The sequence below is a fragment of the Chelonia mydas genome, chromosome 11, assembly GCF_015237465.2.
Source record: "Chelonia mydas isolate rCheMyd1 chromosome 11, rCheMyd1.pri.v2, whole genome shotgun sequence".
NCBI classification, from domain to species: domain Eukaryota; kingdom Metazoa; phylum Chordata; order Testudines; family Cheloniidae; genus Chelonia; species Chelonia mydas.
The window spans coordinates 55,019,418-55,043,686 of NC_051251.2; the positions used below are offsets into that span (position 1 = coordinate 55,019,418).

A 24,269-nucleotide genomic window follows, 5' to 3' on the forward strand; every position below is an offset into this window, starting at 1 on the left:
ATGATATTGTTTTACTAGCTCAAGGTTCAAATTAAACGTAACAAAAAAGCTGTTGACACAACTCCTTCAAATACAGTCAGTTACAGAAGGAGCTGCCTAGATAGCAAACATTCCAATGGAGGGAGGTGACTTTATGGGGCAATGCAGTTCCCCGTAATCCAAGGAGGTAGAAGGAAAGAGAGAATGAGGCCGGCCTCCTGAGCGGTTAAGTCTATATTCATGAAGTCTATATTCATACAGCTATGTAAGTGGATTGAGCCCTTCTGTATGCCTGAATGTTAATATCAGGGACATGCAAAAGTCTGATTCACAAGCCTGTAGTTATTTTCTGACTCACTGCATCTAAGGAGCTGCAGAAACAAGTCTGTTTCTATCTAAGCAATGATAGCCACAGTATTGTTAACATCATCTATGTTCTCATTTTAAGGCAAGTAGAATAGTTTTATAATGATAACAAATGTAACTCTTGACAAGACTCCATTTCATTCCAGCTGTTTTTCTATTGCTTTTATAAAAACTATGGAATAGGCATAGCCTAAAAATTAATTTTAACAAATAAAACAAGCTATTGCTATCTAAACTAAATACATTAGTGTAATTGGAAATGAGCTCAAGCTGAACTTCAGGATCTGAATCTTGGGAGGATGTTTTCAGAATCTGTATAGTGATCCATGTCTGAATTTGACAATGGGCTGAACCAACGTGTGCACAGGCAAGGGACCGCATGACCTTCGTTGTGGTTGAAGGCAATCGCCATTTATAAAATGGTTGTCTATAATGTTCCTATGCTAAACTTACTTTAAACAAGGCAGTAAGTCCTGACTTCTAGTTTAGTTTGAACATCTGTTTTGTTTTAGGAAACAACATCTAGAAACCTACTGTTTTCTCCTTCCATTCATCATATGTTCATTCACTAAAGTATATCACCTTGTCCTTCAGAAATCAATTATCAGCATTTTAGTGAACTGGAAATTCAGCAGATTAGGCTTTGAACTGTGTGCTTGAATTTCATTTGCAATTAACAAAGTGGCATTGTTTCTAACAAAGTTAACATTGACACCTTTAATCATAAAAATGATTCTATGCACTGTTTCTGGAAAGGTAAACCCCTCAAAAAGTAAGGCATGGTTTAAAAAAATAAAATAAAAATACAGGTGTGTCACAGTAAGCTCCTAACGCACTATTTAGACCTTTTAAATAATCACAAGTTTTCAAAAGTGTTGAATGCTCAGCAGCTTTCACCAAGGTCAATGGAAACTGCTGGTGTTGAGCACTCTTGGAAATCAGGCTACTTATGTAGGTTCAGAAATATGGATTTACTAGCTTAACAATGAGGCACATATTTCTAAACAAATCTGGGGCTAAAGAAATTATGTAAATCCATGCCAATTTCCTTAGGAATGTAAAATGGGAAAATTATATGTTAAGTGTTATGCAGAGATGCTCTTTACACATTTAAAATAAATGCATCTGCCACAAATGTTACAAGGACCATATATGTTTATTAAAAGATGACACCATAAAGATTAACCACCCTCTTACCCAAAGCCCTGAAATTTGCTACCACTTGGCAAAGGGGCCGTAGTATTTATAGTAGTAGTAATTTTCAGTCTCAAATTACCTCCCTTAACATTTGTACAGCTTTTCTGGTGTCCATTCAGGAATGCAAAACTATTATACTATTATATTTCTCTCATTTAACATATTTTCCCTAAGATTTGGAATGCAATGTTTTTACCAATATGTAGTGTAAGTCTGGCTGATTTTATCTTCTTGAAAAGCCTCATGATGGTTTCAGCAGAACTGCTACTGAAAAAAATTATTACTCAGTTACACAAAGGCTAAACTCAGGCATGAAGCTTTGTTCTTGGTTGACTTTTATGAAGAGATAAGTACTGAATTAAAGAAGGGAAGATTACAGGAGGGATATGGAGGTAGAGGGAAAGAAGATAAATGGTGTGAATGAAATGAGTAGGTGGTTTCAGCCAAATTCCTTGTGGACAAGTGTTCACAGCATAATTGACATCATTATTAGCAGTCTCAGAGGACAAGCTAAGAATTGATACTCATCCATATGTACCTGTAATAGGGATCAGCAACCTTTGGCCCGCGGCCCACCAAGGTAAGCCAGCACATCCCTCGGCCCGTGCCGCTTCCCGCTGCCCCCATTGGCCTGGAGTGGCGAACCGCAGCCAGTGGGAGCTGCAGTCGGCCAAACCTGCAGATGCAGCAGGTAAACAAACCAGCCTGGCGGGCTGCGTGCCAAAGGTTGCTGATCCCTGATCTATAACATCCTTAACTCCTTTCTGTCTATTCTCTCTGTCTTTATCCTAGTAAGCTTGTGGTTCTGCCTCATTTTCTTTCAGCTAAATGTTTGAGGCAGGGGGGCTTGGACAAAAAAAAAAAGCTTCTGCAAACATAACTTTGTCTCCTTCCTCACCTCAACATTTTCAACCCTGGCATCAGCCTGGACCCTGAACTTTGCTTCGTTTCCCACATCTCCGAAACCTTCAGATTTACCATTTGTCAACTTCACCATTGTAGAAATCCTTCTGCATGCCTTCATCTTTTCTTGACTTAATTGTTGCAACTCCTTTCTGTGGCTGCCCCAAAAGTCACCTCTCAGCCTTGACATCTCAGGAAAAATATGTGCCTATACCTCCTGCCATCCTTAAGCAACTCTACTAACACTGCATTCATTTGAGGAACCAATTCAAAACTGCCTCTTAATTTCCTAAAATGCTCTGTGGACTTGCTCTCACTTGCTGCACAAACTTTTGGTGTTGTAATGGAGTGTTTTACTCCCTTAAGGACTAGGGGGTGTGAGGCCAGCCAGCCCTGCTCATTTATCAGACCCAGCTGGGAAGGGAGAAGGTTAATATAAAAGCAAGCAAGTGGCTAAATTGAGGGGGAGCAGAAGGAGAGAGAAGGGCTCCTGCGAGGAGGAGGAGAAGAAAATGAAAACGAAAACGAAAACTGAAGGTAAGGTTATGGCCTCCTTTGGCAGTGAAAGAGACAAAGAGAAAAGCCTCATAGTGGGCAGAGGAACTGCTTCTTGTTTTGATGTTTTGCCTAAGTTTTATGTTGAATAAAATTGTGTCTTTAAGGAGACATAGGCCTGTTAGTCCTTTCTGGGTTGGGAAAACAAGCCAGGAGTTTAAAGGCCTTATTCACCCATGTGGTGTTTCAGTTTTACACCACTATAGCTCACTGATTTCAATGGAGTTTTATGCCAGGACAGCTCCATTGAGATCAGTGAGTTATAGAGGTGTCAAACTGCAATGGTGAAACATGCCTCTCATTTCTCTAATCTCACCCGCGCTCTGGCTGCTCATCTAGCTCTGGCCTTATCCTTGTCTTTCTACATAATCTCATTGCTGTGTTCCCAGTTAACAAGCCCTTCATTTGATTTCAAACTTAAATTATCATTGTTCTCCTCAGTTTATCACTCTTAACTTCTCTCGCCTTCTGGCATTCTTAAACTCTAACTATTCTCTAACCTGCAAAGTGTTTGGGGATATTTTACATGAGGCAATGTTATGCAAAACATTGTTCTAGGGTGGTGGTTTTAATTAAAGATGAGGGAAATGTTGCTGTGCCCTAACACTTTGTTCTCTTTTGTTTATTTCTTACAGAGCTTAGACTCTAGTAGGCCTTTCTTTTATGGGGAGCTATATAGAGTTACAGTAGGAATATATGGAAAAAATGTAGGAATGTTAGACTGCTTCATAGGGTCTCAACATTTCAGGGCTACGTCCAAACAGCTTTGGTAATGGACACTTGGATCCTCTACAGGCCTGCAGACTGGTGCTTCAGCCAGCAACTCAGCCTGGATATGCATTTTTCATCTTTCTACAGGTGTGTGCTCTGCCATATCCTCCAACTCTAAAGGCACAGGACATACTGTGTGTTACTGCAGAGAGTCCATATCAGCTAATGCTGCTTCTCCTTCCCCTTCCCAACATGGTACGCTTGAGGTGGGTTTTCAGGGCAGCCAGTAACTAGGGAAGCAGCAGCAGCCCAGTTCCCAGCTGCCCACAATAGAAGAATTGCATGAGTTGAAATTTGCCATTTCACTTACACATTATATAACAAGGGTGGAGGCAACATGGGACTTAGCCCCAGGAGCATAGTTAAAACCAGTTTTAGAAGAGCTGTGATTTTATTACTCAGTAAAGGATGAATGATTTAATTATATATAAAGGCTACCAATTGCCAGTTATTAAAAGTTTGCAAGGACGTGGACCAACTTGTAGGATTCTAGCATTCATAGTCTAACCACTCTAGATTTTGCCCATTTATTCTTTCCAATTACTCTGTAGTTTCTCAGTTTAAAGGACAGAATCAATAAAACTTTGTATTCATACTCTCTTCTCAAATACAATAAAGTTACTCAGCATATAAACAGATTAGGTTAAAAGACAACATTTTCTTTCCACAGAGGAATCACTCCAGTTTGCTTTCAAAGTACATTTCTAGAACTCTAATGTAATTTCCAGTCTGCCCTATCCAGCTAGCTAACACAGCCTTGGCCCGGCAGAAAATACCCAGTAACTATTGACACCTAGCTACTGCTGTACTCAGAACTCCTACAGACGTCAGTGCAGAATTGGGCCTTGTGAGTGTCTTATCACAACACGTCCTGCATGGAGTCCAGTCCAGTGAGGTGTTCAATGCTCACAATTCCCATTGATTTCTCGGCACCGATTGGTTGGGCACTCAAAGAAAAGATGCCCATGGGATGCCTCATCCTGCTCCCATTGTCATCAGTGGGCGGGGGGTTGCCATTGACTTAAACGGGAGCAGGGTCAGGCTGACTTTTATATATAGATGGTGCAAACTCGTATCTATCTATGCATGCCATTGTATGTTCACATGGATGTAATCAGAATGGAAAGCCAACACAGCAGAAACTTCTCATTAGGGAGATTGAAAGAAAATCCTAATGATTAGACTGTTCCAAAACTGAACCTAAAAGGTACCTACGTGTATCTGAACCCTACTTTTTCTCTCTTGTCATTGGAAGTTAGTCTTAAACTAACTAGGTGACAACAGCCAGGCACTAGTCATATAAACTTGCCATAGCTGTGCAGGAAACATACTAAAGAAGTTGCTTCTGTAACTTTTGTGATTTTTTTTTTCTATGCTCAAAGAGGAAAAACAGGTACTTTCCATATAGATTTACTTTGTATTTGATTTAGGGGAGACAAAACAAATGTGTCTGAGAGAAATTTGGGTGTGGGTCTCTTTTCTCATTCTGTATGATCCTGTATCTTGAATCCTGTGACAGTCCTGATGCTAGCAGAATGTATGTCTCCTAAAGTCCAATAAAAGCAAATTTGTAGTTACATTAGGCAAATGGGATGGGAAAAACAACAAAAAAATAATTTAACAAAATAAAGTTAGCACAGTGAGAAGATTCCTGTTCACATACTACGTCCAATCTCACTTACAAATAATGGCTTGCCCTGCAAACTCAAACTGGGTTCTTTTCAGCTTGCATATAACAAAGGCTCTGTAGCACAAATTAGTTCCTCAGTTACATCTGTGTATCCTTAAATCTTCACTGGAGGTTGCACAGGTAACTGATTGGAACATAGTAAATAATTCTGCTGAGGGACAAAATAGAATACAATCTGAAGCTCACTCACTTTAGCAGGGCTAATAGAACTAAAAAGCAGCAAAAACATAATTTTGTCACTATAGTGAACAGATCTGACTCTGAATATGCGTGGGGAGTAAATTGTTGAAGGTGCCACTTTTACATAGTCACTTTTCAGAGTAGAATTTCACTTAAAAACTGATCACCAATAAGCCTACTACCTCCGAGGCTCTCACAACAGTATCTGGGTAATTCCCAAAAAGGTCACCAGACACAGGTCTGTGTATGGCCCTCTCCAACTCTATCCCCGTCATTGCCCATTTCTTTGATGTCCCCTAGACTGAAAGTTTACAACCACTTGTGCAAGTAGTCAAGCTTCACGCTAGAGATTGTACACCCTGAAAGCCTCCCACCTACAGGTTTCAGAGTAGCAGCCATGTTAGTTTGTATTCGCAAAAAGAAAAGGAGTACTAGTGGCACCTTAGAGACTAACCAATTTATTTGAGCATAAAGCTTTCGTGAGCTACAGCTCACTTCATCGGATGCACACCTACATGAAAATTTTTAAGGGGACTCCCTACCTACCCTGTATCCCGTGTCCTCTCCCAGCATCATTCCCATCCTGTACATTGTGAAACAGTGTGCGTCACACTCCCTCAGTGAATGTTAGGAAGTGTAAATAAAACAACAGACCAGATACAACAGAAAATATATAGAAAGAAAACTGGAAATCTTATACTAGAACAGCATATTTCCAGCTACAGGCCAGGAAATTATTCAGTAGGGAAGAGGGAATGCTTTATATGCTATCCTCTGCTACGCTACTGATCAGCTATTGTCTACTTACTTCTGAGCCAAAGCTCTTTTAACAGATGATCAAGCATTTTACTAAATTCCTCTTCATGCTTGGCCAGTGTGGCTTGAGAAGGCTACAGAAGCGTTACCCATGTTTATTCATTTCCTTGAGCTTAAACCTGCCAGATGACGTCTCTATGAAACTCTCTAACACAGTGGCTCTCAACTTTTCCAGACTACTATACCCCTTTCAGGAGTCTGATTTGTCTTGCATACCCCCAAGTTTCACCTCACTTAAAAATCACTTGCTTACAAAATCAGACGTAAAAATACAAGTGTCAAAAGCACACTATTAGTGAAAAATTGCTTACTTTTCATTTTTACTATATAGTTACAAAATAAATCGGAATATAAATATTGTACTTGCATTTCAGTGTATAGTGTGTATATACAGCAGTATAAACAAGTCATTGTCTGTATGAAATTTTAGTTTGTACTGACTTAGCTAGTGCTTTTTATGTAGCCTGCTGTAAAACTAGGCAAATATCTAGATGAATTGATGTACCCCTTGGAAGACCTCTGCATACACCCTGGTTGAGAACCACTGCTCTAGCAGGCTGGTTGACAGTGACTTACAGAAATTAAATATGTCTCTGACCTTCTGGCTCAGTCTGTCACAATGAATAAAATACAACCAAAGATGTTTGTACAATTATTGAAAGTGTAGGAAAGGGCATGGGTACTTAGGGAATAGAAACAAAGAACTAATGTCGTATTTTATTTGAAAAAAGTATTCAATAGTTGTAAAAGGAAATAAGCGAAGAAGCAGACAGAAAATGAGAAGGAACAAAAGAAGCATAGGAAGAAAATTTTGTAACACCAAAATCCAAACTGTTTAGACTGCAACTGGTCATCTCTCATGTAAGCAAATCACAAAATTATTACAGTAAAATAAAAGTCAATTTTTATAGAAACAGATAACATTGCTTCTCAACTGCTATATATTTTCATTTAATGCTCTAAGAACATAAGAACGGCCATACTGGGTCAGACCAATGGTCCACCTAGCCCACTGTCTGTCAGTGGCCATTCCCTCTGAAGCATCTGGCATTGATCAGGGCAATTTTGATTGATCCATCCCCTTTTGTCCAGACCAAGCTTCTGGCAGTTGGACTTTTAGGGACACCTGGAGCATGGGGTTGTGTCTCTGATAATCTTGGCTATTAGCTATCGATGGACCTATCCTCCATAAACTTATCTAATTTTTTTTTAACCTAGTTATACTTTTGGCCTTCACAACATCCTCTGGCAATGAGTTCCGCAGGTTGACTTTCCGTTGTGTGAAGCAGTAGTTCCTTATGTTTGTTTTTAAACCTGATGCCTATTGATTTCTTTGGATGACCCTTAGTTCTTTTGTTATGTGAAAAGGTAAATAACACTTCCCTATTCACTTCTCCATACCATTCATGATTGTATAGACCCCTATCATATTCCCCCTTTGTCATCTCCTTTTCATTCCAGGCTGAACATCCCAGTTTTTTTAATTTCTCCCCAAATGGAAACTGTTCCATACCCCTAATAATTTCTGTTGTCCTTCTCTGCACCTTTTCCAATTTTAATATATCTTTTTTGAGATGTGGTGACCAGAATCACATGCTGAATCCAAGGTGTCGGTGTACTGTGGCTTTATGTAGTGGCATTATGAAATACTGTATCTGTTTTAATATCTCTCTTTCCTAATAGTTCCTAACATTCTGTTAACTTTTTTGACTGCCGCTGCACACTGAGTGCTTGTAGGACTTAATGCTTTGGTTTCTCAGTTTCCCTGCCCCAATCAGCATTATATAGCCATTGTTCAACATCTGGTCAGTGTTCTGTGTCATCCTCATTGAATCCAGGAAGTCTGGGATACATGTTTACATGTGACTATATACAAGAAAAATTAGCTTCCTTATAGTAAGGTAGTTACCTAATAACAAAATCTAATCTTTATAAATCAATATCCAATACAAAACTACACTGATTTATGAAGACTGGAGTTTTAGTTAATGAACACATTCGTTACAAGATATGTAGCTGAATTAAATTTCTTCTTACTACTCTATAGCAGGTGTATCCTTATGGCACTTAAAATATTAAGTGATGTGCGTAACATTTTGAGGGGGAAAATAAATAAAAATGTATTCAATTAAAATGAAATTTTAAATGTTCTCTGACTTTTTCTAAATGGCAAGCCTATTTTCAGTGGCTTTTCCCATCTTTTTTTCCACCCTTAGACTTTTGGCTAGGTTGCCAGGTTTCTCTTAAAATCAGTTTTCTGTTTTGTTTTTTTAAATAATGACTTTTTAGTTTTTTCTATCTGATTTCTATAGACCACACTTTTAGAAAAGCCTCTATGCAGCCTCTAAGGCTCCAAGTGTGCATATATATATATTTTAAACAAATGAGTAATACCATTGACTTCAGCTTATGTGCATATTTTTCCCCCCTCAAAATTATCTGCATATTTATTGCTTAATGTTTGATGATAAAATTGTAATCATTGACTTCCATGGGACTATTTGCATGTTTAAGGATAAGCATGTACTTAAATGTTTGCCAGATCAGGGTCTAGTTTTACATGCATGATCACATGGCTATGCAGTGATGCACATGTTGTCCATTATGTGTCATAAATTAGAGGCCTACAGATGAAATCCTGGCCTCACTGAAGTCAATGAAAAGCAAAACTCCCATTGACTTCAATGGGGCCAGGACTTCACCCCATCTTTTAAAAATGTAGCCCTATGGCTGCAAGAATGTCTGGGTCTAAATTCCCCTAAACTTTGATGTGTGTATTTAAAATCCTGATCCACATTTAACAATTTGGGTCAGTCTTTCCAACAAGATCATTTTCAACTGTTTTTTCATATAGTCTTAAAAGTTTAAACTTGATTTAACCTTATATTGCAAGAAATGGAAGAGATTTAATTTTTAAAGATTTCTATGGTGGATCACTCTATGCTTTGATCCTTGGGTGCCTCTGGAGGCCTATATCCTTTGTGCTATTATCATCATTACTATTAATGTAATTATCACTCCTAATTTAAATGGAGAAGTTTTTAGTGGCTACTGTATCAGTGTTTGCCACCTGACTTATTACATGTGTACCACGAACAGTATTATGTATTAGTACCTTCACTGTTAAAAGGAATACAAAAAAATAAACCCACTGGAAAGGACAGAGTGTAATCAAATTAGCTTACAGTTCCAGTTTTGTGTAAGTATGGATGTACTGCACAGTTCCTGCTTTCTTTCCTAACTTGATTCCCTCAGTAACCAAGGAAAAGAAACAGTAGAGAGAGTGAGTTTGTGAAGCTTCTGAATTTTTAATAAATCTTATTTGCATCCATTTTTAAGTGAATGTAAAAAATCCAACAAGCCTTGGATGGTCAATCCTCTATGTCTGCTGACCAATGCCATTTCCAGTTTCAGTCCAAAGTGTGGCATCTCTTGCTTTTAAAATAGCTGTTTGGGACTTAAGCTGCTTTGAATTCACTTAAAACAGCACTTTGAAAAAATCTTTCTAGTCGTGTGTAATGGGTGTGAACAGATTAGAAAGTTTCTTTTCAAGCCACTCAGGATGAACCAAGCTGCTTTAAAGGTGACATATGCTTTAGCCAAACACCAACTGAGCTCAATACAGAGTTAAGTGCGTGAAACTGAATGACCTGTGACATACAGAAAAGGAGGACTTGTGGCACCTTAGAGACTAACCAATTTATTTGAGCATGAGCTTTCGTGAGCTACAGCTCACTTCATCGGATCAGACTAAATGATTTAATGGTCCCCTCTGGCTTTAAAAGCTATGAATGTGTGTTTAGAAACTGCTTGTAGTTAAATTGGTGCAACCTCTTACTGTGATGGCAGTCATACTAGTATAGAGCTGCATAAGCTTATATGGGGTAAATCTATGACACTATACTATACCCCTATAGACTCTCCCCTTTATATCAGTGTAAATACCTCCACAGGGAGTTGCACCAATTTAATACATCAGTTAAACTGCTACAGCTAAATCAGTACAAAACTGGTTGCAGACCATCCCTTAAAAAAGAAAGGACCTGTCCACATTTGGTATATTTGTTTCAATTTACCTAATAGCAGCTTTGACCTGTCATGATTTTTTCTTTTTTTTTTTTTTTCAATAAGAATGCTTGATGACCTGGACTTTAATTGGAAAAGCAACCATATCCAGACAAAAAATTAATCTTGCAATCACATACACATTGCAAATACCGAGTTATTGCCCAGTAACAAATTCTAGTATCAGGTAGCAGATATAGGACTCCATTCTGCATTCCCTACTGTCAATGGGAATTTTGGTTGCAGAAGGACTGTAAAACAGTTTAATATCTATGCAATATTTAAATTAAATTTTCACAAAAGGACCAAATATTCTGCTGGTGTAAAAGGGCAAAACTTCATTTAAGTCTACTGAGCTGTACAACTGTACCCCAGCACACAAGAGTGTGATGCAAAGTTGCAGTGAGAAGCACAAATTAAGGGAGCCCGGTGCTGTGGCTTGAACGGGTCTCCAGTAAAACCTGTCGAGAAGGTGACACTACTCTCCTATTCAAAGTACAGAAAAGCAGAAGTTGCAGCCGTTTAATTTAAATGGATTGAATAACCCGATCTAGCTCAACTACCGCTGCATCTGCCGATTAAAACAGCACTTTAGGGTCGCCACTCGGGCCGGGGTAAGGCCAAATCGCGGCACGCCAGCTTTAAAGTGATCTGTGAGTATCTCCCCCCCTGCACCCGCCCCCCCAAGCGGCACCAGTTCAACCACCTTCGTTTGAAACCTCCCATTTTGCTGAACTCGGGCCGCAGACCAGGCGAAACTGAAACCCAGCCCCGGCGAAGGCGCCCGGCTGCGGGGAAGGCCGCAGCCTGGGTGGCGCTGCCCCGGGGGCAGGCGGGCGCCTCGCGACGCTCCATCCCGCTCTCCAGCCCCTTCGCGCGGCGCCCAACCCCAGCGTCCCTCCTGCGGGCAGAGGGGGCTGGGTACATTCTCTCCCGCCCCCCCCTGCGGCTGTACGGGGCCTGCGGGTCCCTCTCCCCGCCGGGGCCGCGCGGGGGGTCTCACGCGCCCTGCCCGGGGGGCGCGGCACATGTGCCGCCCCCAGCAGGCGCGCCCGCTCAGCAACAGGGCGCCCTCAGGGCAGCGCAGCATCCGGCGGTGTTGCCAAACGGCGCATGCGCTTCTGCCTCCTGAGCAAACGGGCGATGAGCTCAGATGCCGAGGGAGGGGGGAGAGAATAGAGGGTGTGCTACGCCGTTTACGTAGAAGGGGGCGGGGCGGGGGGCCCGCATTGGCTAAGCCGAGCCGCCAAGGTGGTTGCCTAGCCTATGCGCATGGTTGGTAGCCGTGTGAGTGCAGAGCGCGGCTGACTCGGCGTAAGTGTGTTTGGTGAATGGCGTAGCAGGGGCGGCCGCAGCGGAGGAGGAGGCGCCCCGGCGGTTTGGTACCGAGCGGAGAGGGAGATGCACACGGCACTCGAGTGAGGTAGCTATAAAACCCCATTTGTTTACATTCCCTCCCCCACACAACCGGCCGGCGCTGCCGCGAAGGCGGCGGCCGGGCCCCGGGCCGGCTGGGGGGCGGGGGGCTAGCGGCCACCGTCCCTGCGCGGGCTACAGAGCCGCATATGGGGGGCAGCGAGGCGGCCGCTGCCTCATCACGTGGCGGCGGCGGCGGGGCCGGCGTAGTGAAGGGGCTTGGGGGGGGCTGCTCTATTGAGTCTGTCCCAAACTGCTTCCGGCCGCAGTGCGGGCTCCCCCTCATGCAAACGCCCCCCGCCCCCCCCCCCCCCAGGTTGCGGCCCGGGAACCCCCCTCCCCCGGCCCAGTGCTGCCGCCCGGTAAGGGGGGGAGGGGGCTTCACAAAAGGCCTCTCCCTGGAGGCACCGGGCTGGCCGCTCTGATGTCGTGGCAAGGCTGAGCGCGGTTTCTCACCGCTGTGAATTGCCGCCCCAGGGGCTGTCTCGGGGGAAGGGCACCAGGCTCAGCTTTGCAAGCTGTAGTCACCAGGCTTGGGGAGGCTCCCAAATGGGGCTGAAACCCCAAGCGCTCCCTGCACACCCCGGAGCAATAAACCCAGCTTCCAGCCGGGGCTTCATGGGGGTGACTGGCCTGGGTGGGCCTCTTCCCTGGGGAACAAACGTTTGCTGTTGGCCTCCAGGCTGCATGCCCGTTTCCCTGTGCTCCCAGCTCTACAGCCAGGTGTGCATTAAAAACGTACATCACCATAGCTACGTTTTTCGGGGGTGTGAAAAATCCACATTCCTGAGTGTGTCAGTTACATTAGCCTAACCCCGGGTGTAGACAGCACTATGTCAAGGGGAGAGCTTCTCTTGCCGATATAGCTACTGCCTCTAGTGGAGATGGATTATAGGAGCAGGAAATGCTTTCCCATGTACATAATAGCATCTTCACTAACGTGCTGCAGCTGTGCCAGTGAAATGTTTTAATTGTAGACCTGCCCTAAATTAGTGTGTATATTAGGCCTTCCCAACCAGCCATCATTATGCCTCATCTGCAGTACCTGCTTTGAAGGACTACCTTCCTTAGAATTATATAGAAGGGAACACTATTTTGGAGTCTGAGTTGGTGAAACTTAAGTATCATATCTAGGTCATGTTTATTTGGGGGGGAGTGATGAAGTGGGTGGGGTGTATACTTTTCAGTTTAATATTCTTGGTTTGCTCTGTTGGGGAAATTTCTTATCATGAGGTGCATCTGAGGTAAATTATGTGTAACTTTGAACAGAGTCAAAAAAGCAAGATCTGAGTGGTACTGTTGAAGGTGAGGGAAACTTGGTTGGTCACTGTCACTGAGACAGCTTCTGAAAAATCACCCAGTCACAAGCGGTATACAGGAAAGAAAAATAAGGTTAAGTTGATACAGCAATTAAACACCTATTGCTAGCCTTCCACTTCACAGGGTCCCTGAGCTGCAGCCCAAGCCTGAGACAAGCTCTGTGTGGCTTGAAAGCTTGTCTCTTTCACCAACAGGAGTTGGTCCAATAAAAGATATAACCTCACCCACCTCGTCTCTCTAATATTCTGGGACCAACATGGCTACAACTACACTACATACAACTTTTAGAAAATGGTTAAAGGCTTTCCATTTTTCAGTGCCTGAACTGGTTCTTCTTGAAGCAATACTCCCTGATAAAAAGAAAAGGAGTACTTGTGGCACATTAGAGACTAACCAATTTATTTAAGCATAAGCTTTCTTGAGCTACAGGTCACTTCATCGGATGCATACTGTGGAAAGTGTAGAAGATCTTTTTATATACACACAAAGCATGAAAAAATACCTCCTCCCACCCCACTCTCCTGCTGGTAATAGCTTATCTAAAGTGATCACTCTCCTTACAATGTGTATGATAATCAAGTTGGGCCATTTCCAGCACAAATCCAGGTTCCCTTCCCCCCCCCCCCCCCCCCCCCCCCCCCCCCCCCCCCCCCCCCGCCACAGAGACACACACACACACAACTGTATTTTGCAAATAAAGACTAACACGGCTGATACTCCCTGATAGTAAATCATGTTGAGATGCTGTGTGGGATACAAGTCTTTTAATAGTCTCTTCTCCCCCCCCACCCTTTTTTTTTTTGTCTTCTCAGTTCTATCATTCTCAGCTATTTTGTCTGTGCAGCTCTTTTCTCACCTCTCCGTTCTATAACTCTTCCCAAAATGCTGCTCAAGTTAAGATAGGTACAGTTTTAGCTTCTAACACTACAAACGCTTCACACATCTAACCTAAATAACTACTCTTGTGTAATAATTACTCATAGTAGAACACCGTGGACTTGTCTACGCCACACAGCTTTTAGTGACAAGACTGTGTCGATGCAGCCTTGTCGCTAAACGTTGGCGTGTGTGCCGACAAAATACTTCTAGCCCTGAGAGCGGCTTTTGCTTTGACAGCGCTCCTGCCGACAAAGCCACGTTCACACTGCCACTTGCCACAGAAAAACTTTTATCTTTAGGGGGTGGGGGGGCGCTTTTTAAAGTACCCATGAAAGACAAAAGTTTTGTTGACAACTTGGCAGTGTAGACAAGCCCTATGCCATGCTTTTTCCATGTGGGAGCGGCAGCCTGAAATAAGCACTGAAAAATACATACTGAAGGCATCTGGTTAGTGTTTAGAAGTTGAGAATTAGTTGGTCTTTCAACTGACATTAGTGGTTCAAAGGGAGTGTATGCTTTTTAAATTTTTTAAAAAATGTTCTTTTTGGGGCTACCATGCAGAATAACTAATGTGATACAAGATGATTAAAAATAGATAATATTACATTTGCAAAGTGAGTACACTCATTAGACTATCCAAGGAATTTTTTTCATTAATAGGTTCTCTTTTGGAGACAATAAGAGGTTGCCAAAGGAATGGCTTCTAATTTAAAAAGATTTAATTGTGTATCCTTGGAAAACCGGTTGATTTGGTTGATTTCTTTTTTTGGGAAAGGAGAAGGGAGGAGGATAAATAAAACATACCACTCTAATCCCCAAAAAGGACTTCTAACTTCTTTTGTATAATTGTTAGTGTGTGGAATATTAGTCTAAAAGGAATGCTAATGTAAGAAAACTTTCTGAATTAATTAATTCATCCATGAGAATTGTCAAAGAACAAATGTAGCAGAATGGGTAGCACTTTCTCATTAACAAATTTGTTTTGAAATAGATGTCCTTGTCCAAAATATTTTTTTAAATGTTATTGAATCTTAAGCCTTGTTGTTAGAACTTTAATTTTTATTTAGTCTCCTTGGTCAAACAATGCAACTATGTACTTTTGGAAGAATGAGTAGAAAAGACCCTGAAAACTGTGTGTAGATTTTCTTCTGTAAATCAGGGGTTCTCGACCTGGGGGTTGGGACCCTTCAGGGGGTCGCAAGCTTATTACATGGTGTGGGGGGGATATTGAGAGCTGTCAGCCTTCACTCCAAACCCCGCTTTTCCTCCAGCATTTATAATGGTATTAAATATATAAAAAAGTGTTTTTATTTAGGGGAGGTCACACTCAGAGGCTTGCTTTGTGAAAGGAGTCACCAGTACAAAAGTTTGAGACCCACTGCTGTAAATCATACATAGTTTACTTAGTTCATGTAGCTCATGTGGGTTTTTGGTAGGGGAAAGTACTTCAGTGTCTATGGAAGGTGGATGCAGTAGGTAACTAGTATCCCATCTACCGGAGTACTAAAAATAATTTAACATGGAAGTGTAAACCAGCAGGTGAACAAGTTTTTAAGCTTACACAATGCTCTTCTTCAGGTTTGGGCAGTCTGAAGAAGAGCTCTGTGCAAGCTCAAAAGCTTGTCTCTTTCACCAACAGAAGTTGGTCTAGTAAAAGATAGTACCTCACCCACTTTCTCTCTCTAGCATTGTGGTACCAACATGGCTACAACCATGCTGCAGACAACCAATACGATGCTGTCAGGTCACATTTGGCCTACAACTTATATTTAACAGGAGAAAAAAAACTCTTAGGAAACAGAAGGCATTTAGGGATCCATTAGAAATGTACTTGCAAATGTGTTTTTAAAAAAGTCTATTCTGATGGTGCCCCTTAATCTACTGTAATACCTGGAAGAAACCCATGCTAATCAGTAGTCTTGAACCCAAATGAGTGTGGCTTGGATAAAAAGTATACCTTTTTCAGTATGGTGTCTTGGAAAAGGTTTCAGCAACAGAATATTGGGCCACATGTGGTAGCTAGTCCCCAAGTATAAATAGTTCATTCCCTTGGTATTTTATAGGAAATACAAATAATATATAAACAGATATTCCTAGTCAAACTGCAGAAAACCATAAATTGAGAAATGGGGGAGTCGGGCGGGGGGGAGCAAATCCAACTAACATGCATGTACAGGAATAATAGTAGTGGGTACTTTCTGTCTGATGCAGACTTAACGTGTGGATTTGGCCAAGTGAGGCAAGCAGTCACATTTAATACTTTAAATTGAATATCCGTGCATAGCTGTCTGGCTAGGCAGTATAAATTGGAGAAAATTCTGTAATATCTGGGGTTGAAACGTCATTTGGTTACATTTACTTTGATTGTCCAAATGGCTATAATGTGGTTAGCCCTAACTGTGCCTAAGAAAGATGGATTTGCAATATTCGCCTCAATTTCCGTATCTGTAAAAGGGAGATAATATCTACTGAAAGAATGACAGTGGCTGATTGAGAAGGTTACTCAGATAGGTTACAAAGTACTCTAAACGTGAAAAGAGGTATACATGTGAAATTTTTGTAAGACAATAGGAGAATGGTGTACATAAAAATAATCTGTTTTTGTGCTATTTTGCTCAATCTGAGTCATTAAATTTAATCTCCCATTTCAGTTTGCCTGTGACTGAAAATATGGGAGCCTAAATATCTTTAGCTGTCTTTTGGGGAGTAGTGAAAACGTTAGCATAGGGACGAGAAGCAAATATTATTTTCTTTTCTATAGTAACTTTAACCATGCAGAAAGTATTTTCATACTTCCACAATTGTCTGGCACTTTCCTATAACAAGTATTCAGAATTCTCAAAGGAGATTACCTCTGCCCCCTTTCTCTTAACATCCTTGAGAATGTCAGTAATGTTGCAAAGAAGAAAAAGAAATTGCCAGTACTCCTGATTTGTGTTTTCTTTTTATAACATGTTTTCACAGAATCAAACTTCAGGGACAAAGAGAAACTCTTCCTTTAGTTTTAAGAATCCTTTCTGTGTGGAAGCTGTTAATGTGCACTGCTCCTGCTGTGGAAGGCCAATGTAACTTGTATGTTTTATTTTGCAGAGTCCAACTCAGTTTTTAAAAACTTGTCCCTTAAATTTAGTTACCGGCGTATAGGGAGCATTCATCATGTTTTCTTGTTATAGTATTTGTCACAACAAAAACTTCATATCCAATTAACACTTATTAATCTGTAGGTGAAAGGCCGCAAGCAATATCTAAGGATTCAAAAAGAGAGAGGAAAAGGTCTTATATAGTTAATGTAGAAATGTGTTTGTTTGTTCTTTTTCAAACTATAGCTGAGATTTTATATAAAGTGTACCCCGGGTCTTCAATATGGTGCCAGTTCCTGAGCAAAGCACTTACTTGAAGCTATTGAAAAAAACAACAACAACAACAACAAAAAGTGTTGAGGCACCACTTAACAAAAGATGCCAGCAACGATTCGGCCTGAAGCATGTATCTGCCAAAGGAGAAGAGCTCTTTCATTCAGAGGCTTAGGTCACGTCTTCACTAGCAATATTAAAGTGCTGCTGCGGCAGCGCTTTAACATGGCTTGTGTAGTGGCGGGATAGCGCTGGGAGAGAGCGCTATAAAAAATCCACCTCCACGAGGGGAATAGCTACCGATGCTGGGGCACTGTCTACACTGTCACTTTACAGCACTGAAAGTTGCAGCGCTCAGGGGTGTTTTTTCACACCCCTGAGCAAGAAAATTGTAGCGCTGTAAAGTGCCAGTGCAGACAAGCCCTTAGAGAAATGATTTTGACTCCATACTGAGATTCTACTTTCGTGTGTGTGTTTCTTTTTCATATGGAGCTAGTCTGTAGTATGAATAAAATCAGGGGTGTGAAAGGAGAAAATGGTTCTTATAACAGCAGCATTTTTATCTTTTGTTTTTTAACGGGCATCTTCTAGGTCACATTTGCTTTAACCACATTATGTGATAATCAAGATGGGAAAAATCTACTAGACCTCTAAAAACCAGAAGCCAACGGAAGATTGGCAGGAGAAACCCCAGTACCTCTCCCCTAGCTTCTGGAAGGGAGACTCAGTAGGATTGTTTGCAGGCTGGTGTATCTGGTCCATGCCCAATCTTGGTTTATAAGGGGCCTGATTAGATTTGGAACTCATTCTCTCTTCTCCGTTTACTAGCTGCTGCATTACCCCTCTAATCCCCACCTCTCCATGTCCCATGTCTTTCCTTCTGACCCCCGCCTGCTGTAAAGGAGGAGGAACTACTCCAGCTTTCCTCCAGCTACTGGAAAAGAATGGTGAGTTTTAGGCTATGGCTATACTACAGCGTATATCGGCATAATTTATGTCACTCGGGGGTGAATAAACCACCCCGCTGAGCAACATAAGTAACACCAACATAAGTGATTGTGTGCACAGCGCCATATCGGAGGGCCGATATAGCTTCTGCAGTTCACGGGGGTGGTTTTATTATGCCAATGGGAGAGAGTGCTTCAGTCAGTATAGAGCATCTTTACCAGATGAGGTGCAGCTGCAGCAGCACTGTACCTGTAGACATGCCTTTAGTCTTCCTCCTGCTATCACTTTTAATGTCTTTGCTAAAAGAAAAGGAGTACTTGTGGCACTTTAGAGACTAACCAATTTATTTGAGCATAAGCTTTCGTGAGCTTCATCATCCGATGCAGTGAGCTGTAGCTCACCAAAGCTTATGCTCAAATAAATTGGTTAGTCTCTAAGGTGCCACAAGTACTCCTTTTCTTTTTGCAAATACAGACTAACACGGCTGCTACTCTGAAAAAGTCTTTGCTGTGGCTCATAGCTTTCAGAGGAGCAGTACCACGACGCTGAAGAGAATGAGTCCAGTTTTACTGAGGCAAAACAAAAAAACCCTGAAGGTATCTTAGTTTATCTTGTAACTTTCACTCTGCTGCTTCTTGAAAAACCATGAACATAAAAGTAGAGAGAATTTTCTGCCACTGCTGGGAATTCTTTTGGATGAAGGGAGTGGAGAAAGCAGACTCCCAGAACAGTTTGGGAGCAGCAGCAAAGTAAAGCTAACAGGCCCTTGTCAATTTCACTGCTGCTTTTCAGAATTTTTCAGCTATTGTGAATCTAATGAGAAAATCTGCAGGATCATTCTATTACTAATGGCTCCGCCTACTTCCCAGCGAAAGCTTTTTATTGTCACTGCCTAGTGAATGCATTTTTAGTGTCTATGCTTTAGATAATATGTGCTGTCTTTTGTATTGACACTTATACCTTCTTAACGTTAAGCAAAGTAAAAAAAAATGATTTTAAAGATGTTTAAAACATATTAAACACTCTCAAACTAGGAAAATCAGTTTGGGCTAGAACTGTGTAACTCACAAAAAGGAAAGGAGTACTTGTGGCACCTTAGAGACTAACCAATTTATTTGAGCATGAGCTTTCGTGAGCCACAGCTCACTTCATCGGATGCATACTGTGGAAACTGCAGAAGACATTATATACACAGAGACCATGAAACAATACCTCCTCCCACCCCACTCTCCTGCTGGTAATAGCTTATCTAAAGTGATCATCAAGGTGGGCCATTTCCAGCACAAATCAGGGTTTTCTCACCCTCCGCCCCCCCACACACAAACTCACTCTCCTGCTGGTAATAGCCCATCCAAAGTGACCACTCTCTTTACAATGTGCATGATAATCAAGGTGGGCCATTTCCAGTACAAATCCAGGTTTTCTCACCCCCTCACCCCCCTCCAACAAACTCACTCTCCTGCTGGTAATAGCTTATCTAAAGTGATCATCAAGTTGGGCCATTTCCAGCACAAATCCAGGTTTTCTCACCCTCCACCCCCATACACACACAAACTCACTCTCCTGCTGGTAATAGCTCATCCAAAGTGACCACTCTCCCTACAATGTGCATGATAATCAAGGTGGGCCATTTCCAGCACAAATCCAGGTGATTGTTCCTTTATGTTGTGCCTCCATAACCTTTCAGCTGCAAACAGTTCTTCAGGGACAAAGCTCAAGATCTTTAAATGGTGGGGAGACTTTTTTTTTTTAACTAGTCATAATTGATATTTGTTTGCTAATCTAGGTGATCTGAAATCTAATGGTCACATTTTACTGGAAGTTGATAAATGACTATGCCTATGTCCAAAATATGTGACTGACTCACTCTATTAGTTGAAATATTTCTAGACTTTTTTTGTGCCCAGTTGTAAGGTTACAATATCCTCCTAGATCTTTTTACATAATTAAAAGTAAATATGTGGGGATTTTATTTATATAGAAGTCCAATAGCTTGTATAAAAATAGGTGCTTCAACGGAGGCCTGATGTCAGATTTTAGTCCAGGTTATAGACACTTCAAAAATAGAGATTTATAGTGGAAACTGTGAGAGATCCTAACTGTTGCTGCTGGCAAATGCTACTAACTAAATGCTAAAAACGTGAAGTCCACATTGACCCTGTCATCATGTGAATGTGCAGTGATCACACAACTTTCAGTAGTTATGTAAACAGAGCTCTGTTAGCCTTTCATTCAGGGCTACAGTGTTATGGTCACTACTTAATGGATTAAAATAATCATATGAGTTATGCATGATAACTGGAAATGTAATCTGATGTACTGCTGATAATTGATGAGTATCTAATAAATAGCTTTTCCCTATAGTAGATCTAATTGGCGATGATAGTGCATGTAGTCATTTTTAGTATTCATAGTCCAACCTATATGTAGCATAAAGAAAATGTAACTTGCTTTAATTTTATTTAAAGCATTCTTTAACAGAGAGGTAAATAGAATGACCAAATTCAGTTTGTGATTTTTTTTTTATAATTTTTTTTTTTTGAGAGCAGCATTGAGTCATCTTAATACTGGTTTTTCATTTGAAGTGGAGCTAAATACTGCCATTCATCCAATGCTGTCTGGTTATGAAGTTGCTCATAATGGTAGCAGTATGTCTGTTCTACAGCTGTGAATGTATTAATTAGCAGTCTTCTCTACAGGGCAAGTATCCTAAACATACAGCTGTATGTCTGTGATGGTGGCTGGTAGACAATCCTCTAGATCTACTTGGCTGACAGTGCCGAACAGTGGCACTTCCTCATTTCGTACTGAATGCAGACTAAACCAAAAAAGCTTCATTAAATGCTTAAACTGAGTACTCTACATCTAGGTTTTTAACAATTTTTTTTATAACCTAAAAACCCTACCTACGAATTTAGTCCTGGAGGGTGCCAGATTGACAGTCGTGGAAAGAGAATTCTTCTACTTACTGCTCCCTCAACGCACCTGAGCAGTGATCTGTAGGGGGACCACTTGTAGGGGTAAAAGGATAATTCAGTATCCTACCATCCTAATTATTGGCCTCTGCTTAACAATTAGTATGCTAGCTAGTTTCAGTTGCAATGGCTGTGTTTTGTGATGTGGACAGCTTGCCTCACTAGATTTTTATGCTAAAATATAGTTCACTTATTTCATGTACAGTATGATACATTGGGGACATCTGTGACACAGCAATTAAACACCTGTGGATGGCCTAGGGCTTGTGCTGTGGGCTGTAAAGTAAATGTGTACATGTTTGGACTGGAGCTTGAACTCTGGGACTCCACGAGAGGGAGGGTCCTAGAGCCCAGGCTCCAGTCTAAGCCTGAATGTTTATGCTGTAGTTTTTAGCCCTGCAAGCCTGAGTTAGCTGACGCGGGCCAGTCCCAGCTGTCAGTGGGTCTCTTAAAACTCCAATCTAGACTACCTGTAGACGAAAGACTTTCGTTCACTACTAACCTGGGCTGTATTTGAAGTACTGGTAGTTATTTAGAGGAGGCTCTATATTTTGTTCAGCAGTCTTTGGATTATTCATTTGTCCTTTACTCTCATTTACTTTTACATATCTTCATTGAAGTGAATGGAATCTGTATGCATAGACAATGACAGAAATTAGTTGTTAATGATGATCTGCCCTTAGCTAACATCTAAATGTTTGTGAATATATTGTACATTTGATTATTTTGTTCACATTTTCATCACAGGGAAACTCTCTTACTTAGTTCTTGTATTGAGACTCATTGCCATAGCATGAGGGGAATGTACATAAAATAAGACAAAATATATTGTGCTACTAGAATTCATAGACTCTTAGTCAAGAGGAAGGTATATGCATTTCTGACTCTTGAAGTACAAAAATCTAAAGTACCAAAAGAGGTTCATTTTTTGTTTAGTGGATTCATGGCACAATCCTTATGTCAAGTGACTTCACTGAGCACATGATATGTTTGAATAAAGCAGAGAGGAATGTGTAAAAGTGTTTATGATGCTTGGAATTAAGAAACTGCATGAATGCTCTTAGTGGGATGAGTTATGGTAAGGGGATATTTTAAGACTTTTAAAAATGACAGTAGCTGCAGCTAATTATTGTGAATTATATACTTGAAAATAAGTGTTTTTATTTTGTACTTATATAATTAAATTAGTGGTTTAAAATGATTGTATTACACCAGATGTAAGTGGTTCTAGTTAAATATTGTAAAAATATTTTAGTTGTCTTCAAAATACATTCTTTGACTTCTGGCACTCTTTTTCAGGATTTCCAGTGCCAAAGGGCTACATATGTTGATTTAACATTTTTCTTATAAGAGAGCAAAGAATTTATGGTACTTTTAATCTTTGGACAGGAATATTGGCTCATAAAGTAATAAAACTTAATCATTCATTAAGGGGCACTAATTTTTTGTATGGTGTGAAGAATGTTTTGGTTTTTTTTTAAGTTCGTGCTTTCCTGTTATTACATATTAAAATTGAACTAGGAAAGTAACTCCAAAAATGCAGTTGTGCTTAAGACAACATACTACTATTACATTTTCAATCTAGTAGTAAAATTGAAATATACAAAGTGTCATTTCCTCGGAGAGTGTTTTGGCAGCATCTACAAAGGAATTGTACAGAAATTTAGATTACTCTTTTATTCTAACTTGATTAGTTTAAATTCACAATATAGGTTTGAAATTACCTTCTAAGGCAAGGTGTTAATTACATTTTATAACAAGGGGATTCTCAAAGGGAGATAGTTATTTCAGTTCAAGGAAGCAGACATATACCTAGCTGTGTGTCAGATAAATATTATACAAATACACAAGGGCCAGAACAATTATGGGATTGTTACTTAATTTTGGTCAGTATCATTTATGTAATCTTGTACTTTACAGTAACTTCCAGTAGTGATGGAAGAACACCATGATGATCCCTGATGTATTATGCTTTTCACTGAGTACACTTTCCAACCTTAGTCCACATATGCTTTTGGATGGGCGGGTAAAGGGGCGGTGGAGAAGGACGTTTGAATTTCTGATGCCTTCAACAAATACTTTCCTTTGACTGCCTGGTAATGACCAAAGTATTATCCAAGAAATTTTCTCCTGCTACCATCTACTCCGAAAGGTAACTATTTTTTAATACCGAATTTACTTTATCTGTAAAGGTGCAATCTAAATGATGCAGAAATTACAAGCAGCTTAACTGAGAATTTCTTAATATTTAAATCTTTAATGAGAAAATATGAGACAGCAAGAGAACCTGAGGTGTCCTTTGTCTCCTATTATTTTTTACACTTTGTACTTAACACACTGTTACATTGGCTGAAGATATGATAATCTGCTAGGCATGTGAAATTTACTAAAAATAGTAGTCCAGCTGTAACATAATGATCTAGGGCATCAGGTTATGGGATTTTTCCAGGCCTTGGAGTTAAAGTTCCATTGAGAACTAAGGTGTCAGTAGCGAGACTTTTGCTGTTTCTACTCCGAATAGATGACCTATGCAGAGGGACAGGTTGTAACTTTAATCTGGCAGTGACGCAGACTGAGGAGAGGGACAAATTATTTCAGTGAACAGATAGCACAAAAAGTTAATGAAGTGGCTCTGTGATAGGATGAGTAGAATAAAATAACCTGTTATGCACTTTAATACGTATAGAAATCAGAAAATACGGGTGTGGTACTCTCAGGAGCTGAGCACCTCCTACAACATGTTAAGCATCTTTGGCACCAGTGGTAGTTGAGAGAGCTCAGCATTTCTCAGGGTCAGACTGTAATATCACTTATATGTAATAATTAGACTAAACTTTAGATGTGTGTGTGGACTTA

The 24,269-nt window shown here is 40.7% G+C and overlaps 1 protein-coding gene across 7 annotated transcripts in view; it reads left to right on the forward strand.

Moving 5' to 3' along the window:
* Positions 1-11,775: 11,775 nt before the first annotated feature.
* The window catches only part of SLC39A10 (solute carrier family 39 member 10), a 77,875-nt gene continuing 65,381 nt past the window's right edge, over positions 11,776-24,269 (forward strand). The window contains exons 1-2 of one of the 7 annotated variants that reach the window (XM_037913206.2): positions 11,776-11,945; positions 18,319-18,437. In XM_037913206.2, coding sequence (XP_037769134.1) covers positions 18,435-18,437 — 3 coding nt within the window. In that variant the 5' untranslated portion in view covers positions 11,776-11,945; positions 18,319-18,434. Of the gene's footprint in view, positions 11,946-18,318; positions 18,438-23,375; positions 23,566-24,269 lie in introns of those variants that run through there. The other 6 variants (XM_037913202.2, XM_037913205.2, XM_043525902.1 and 3 more) reach the window with 6 other exon arrangements.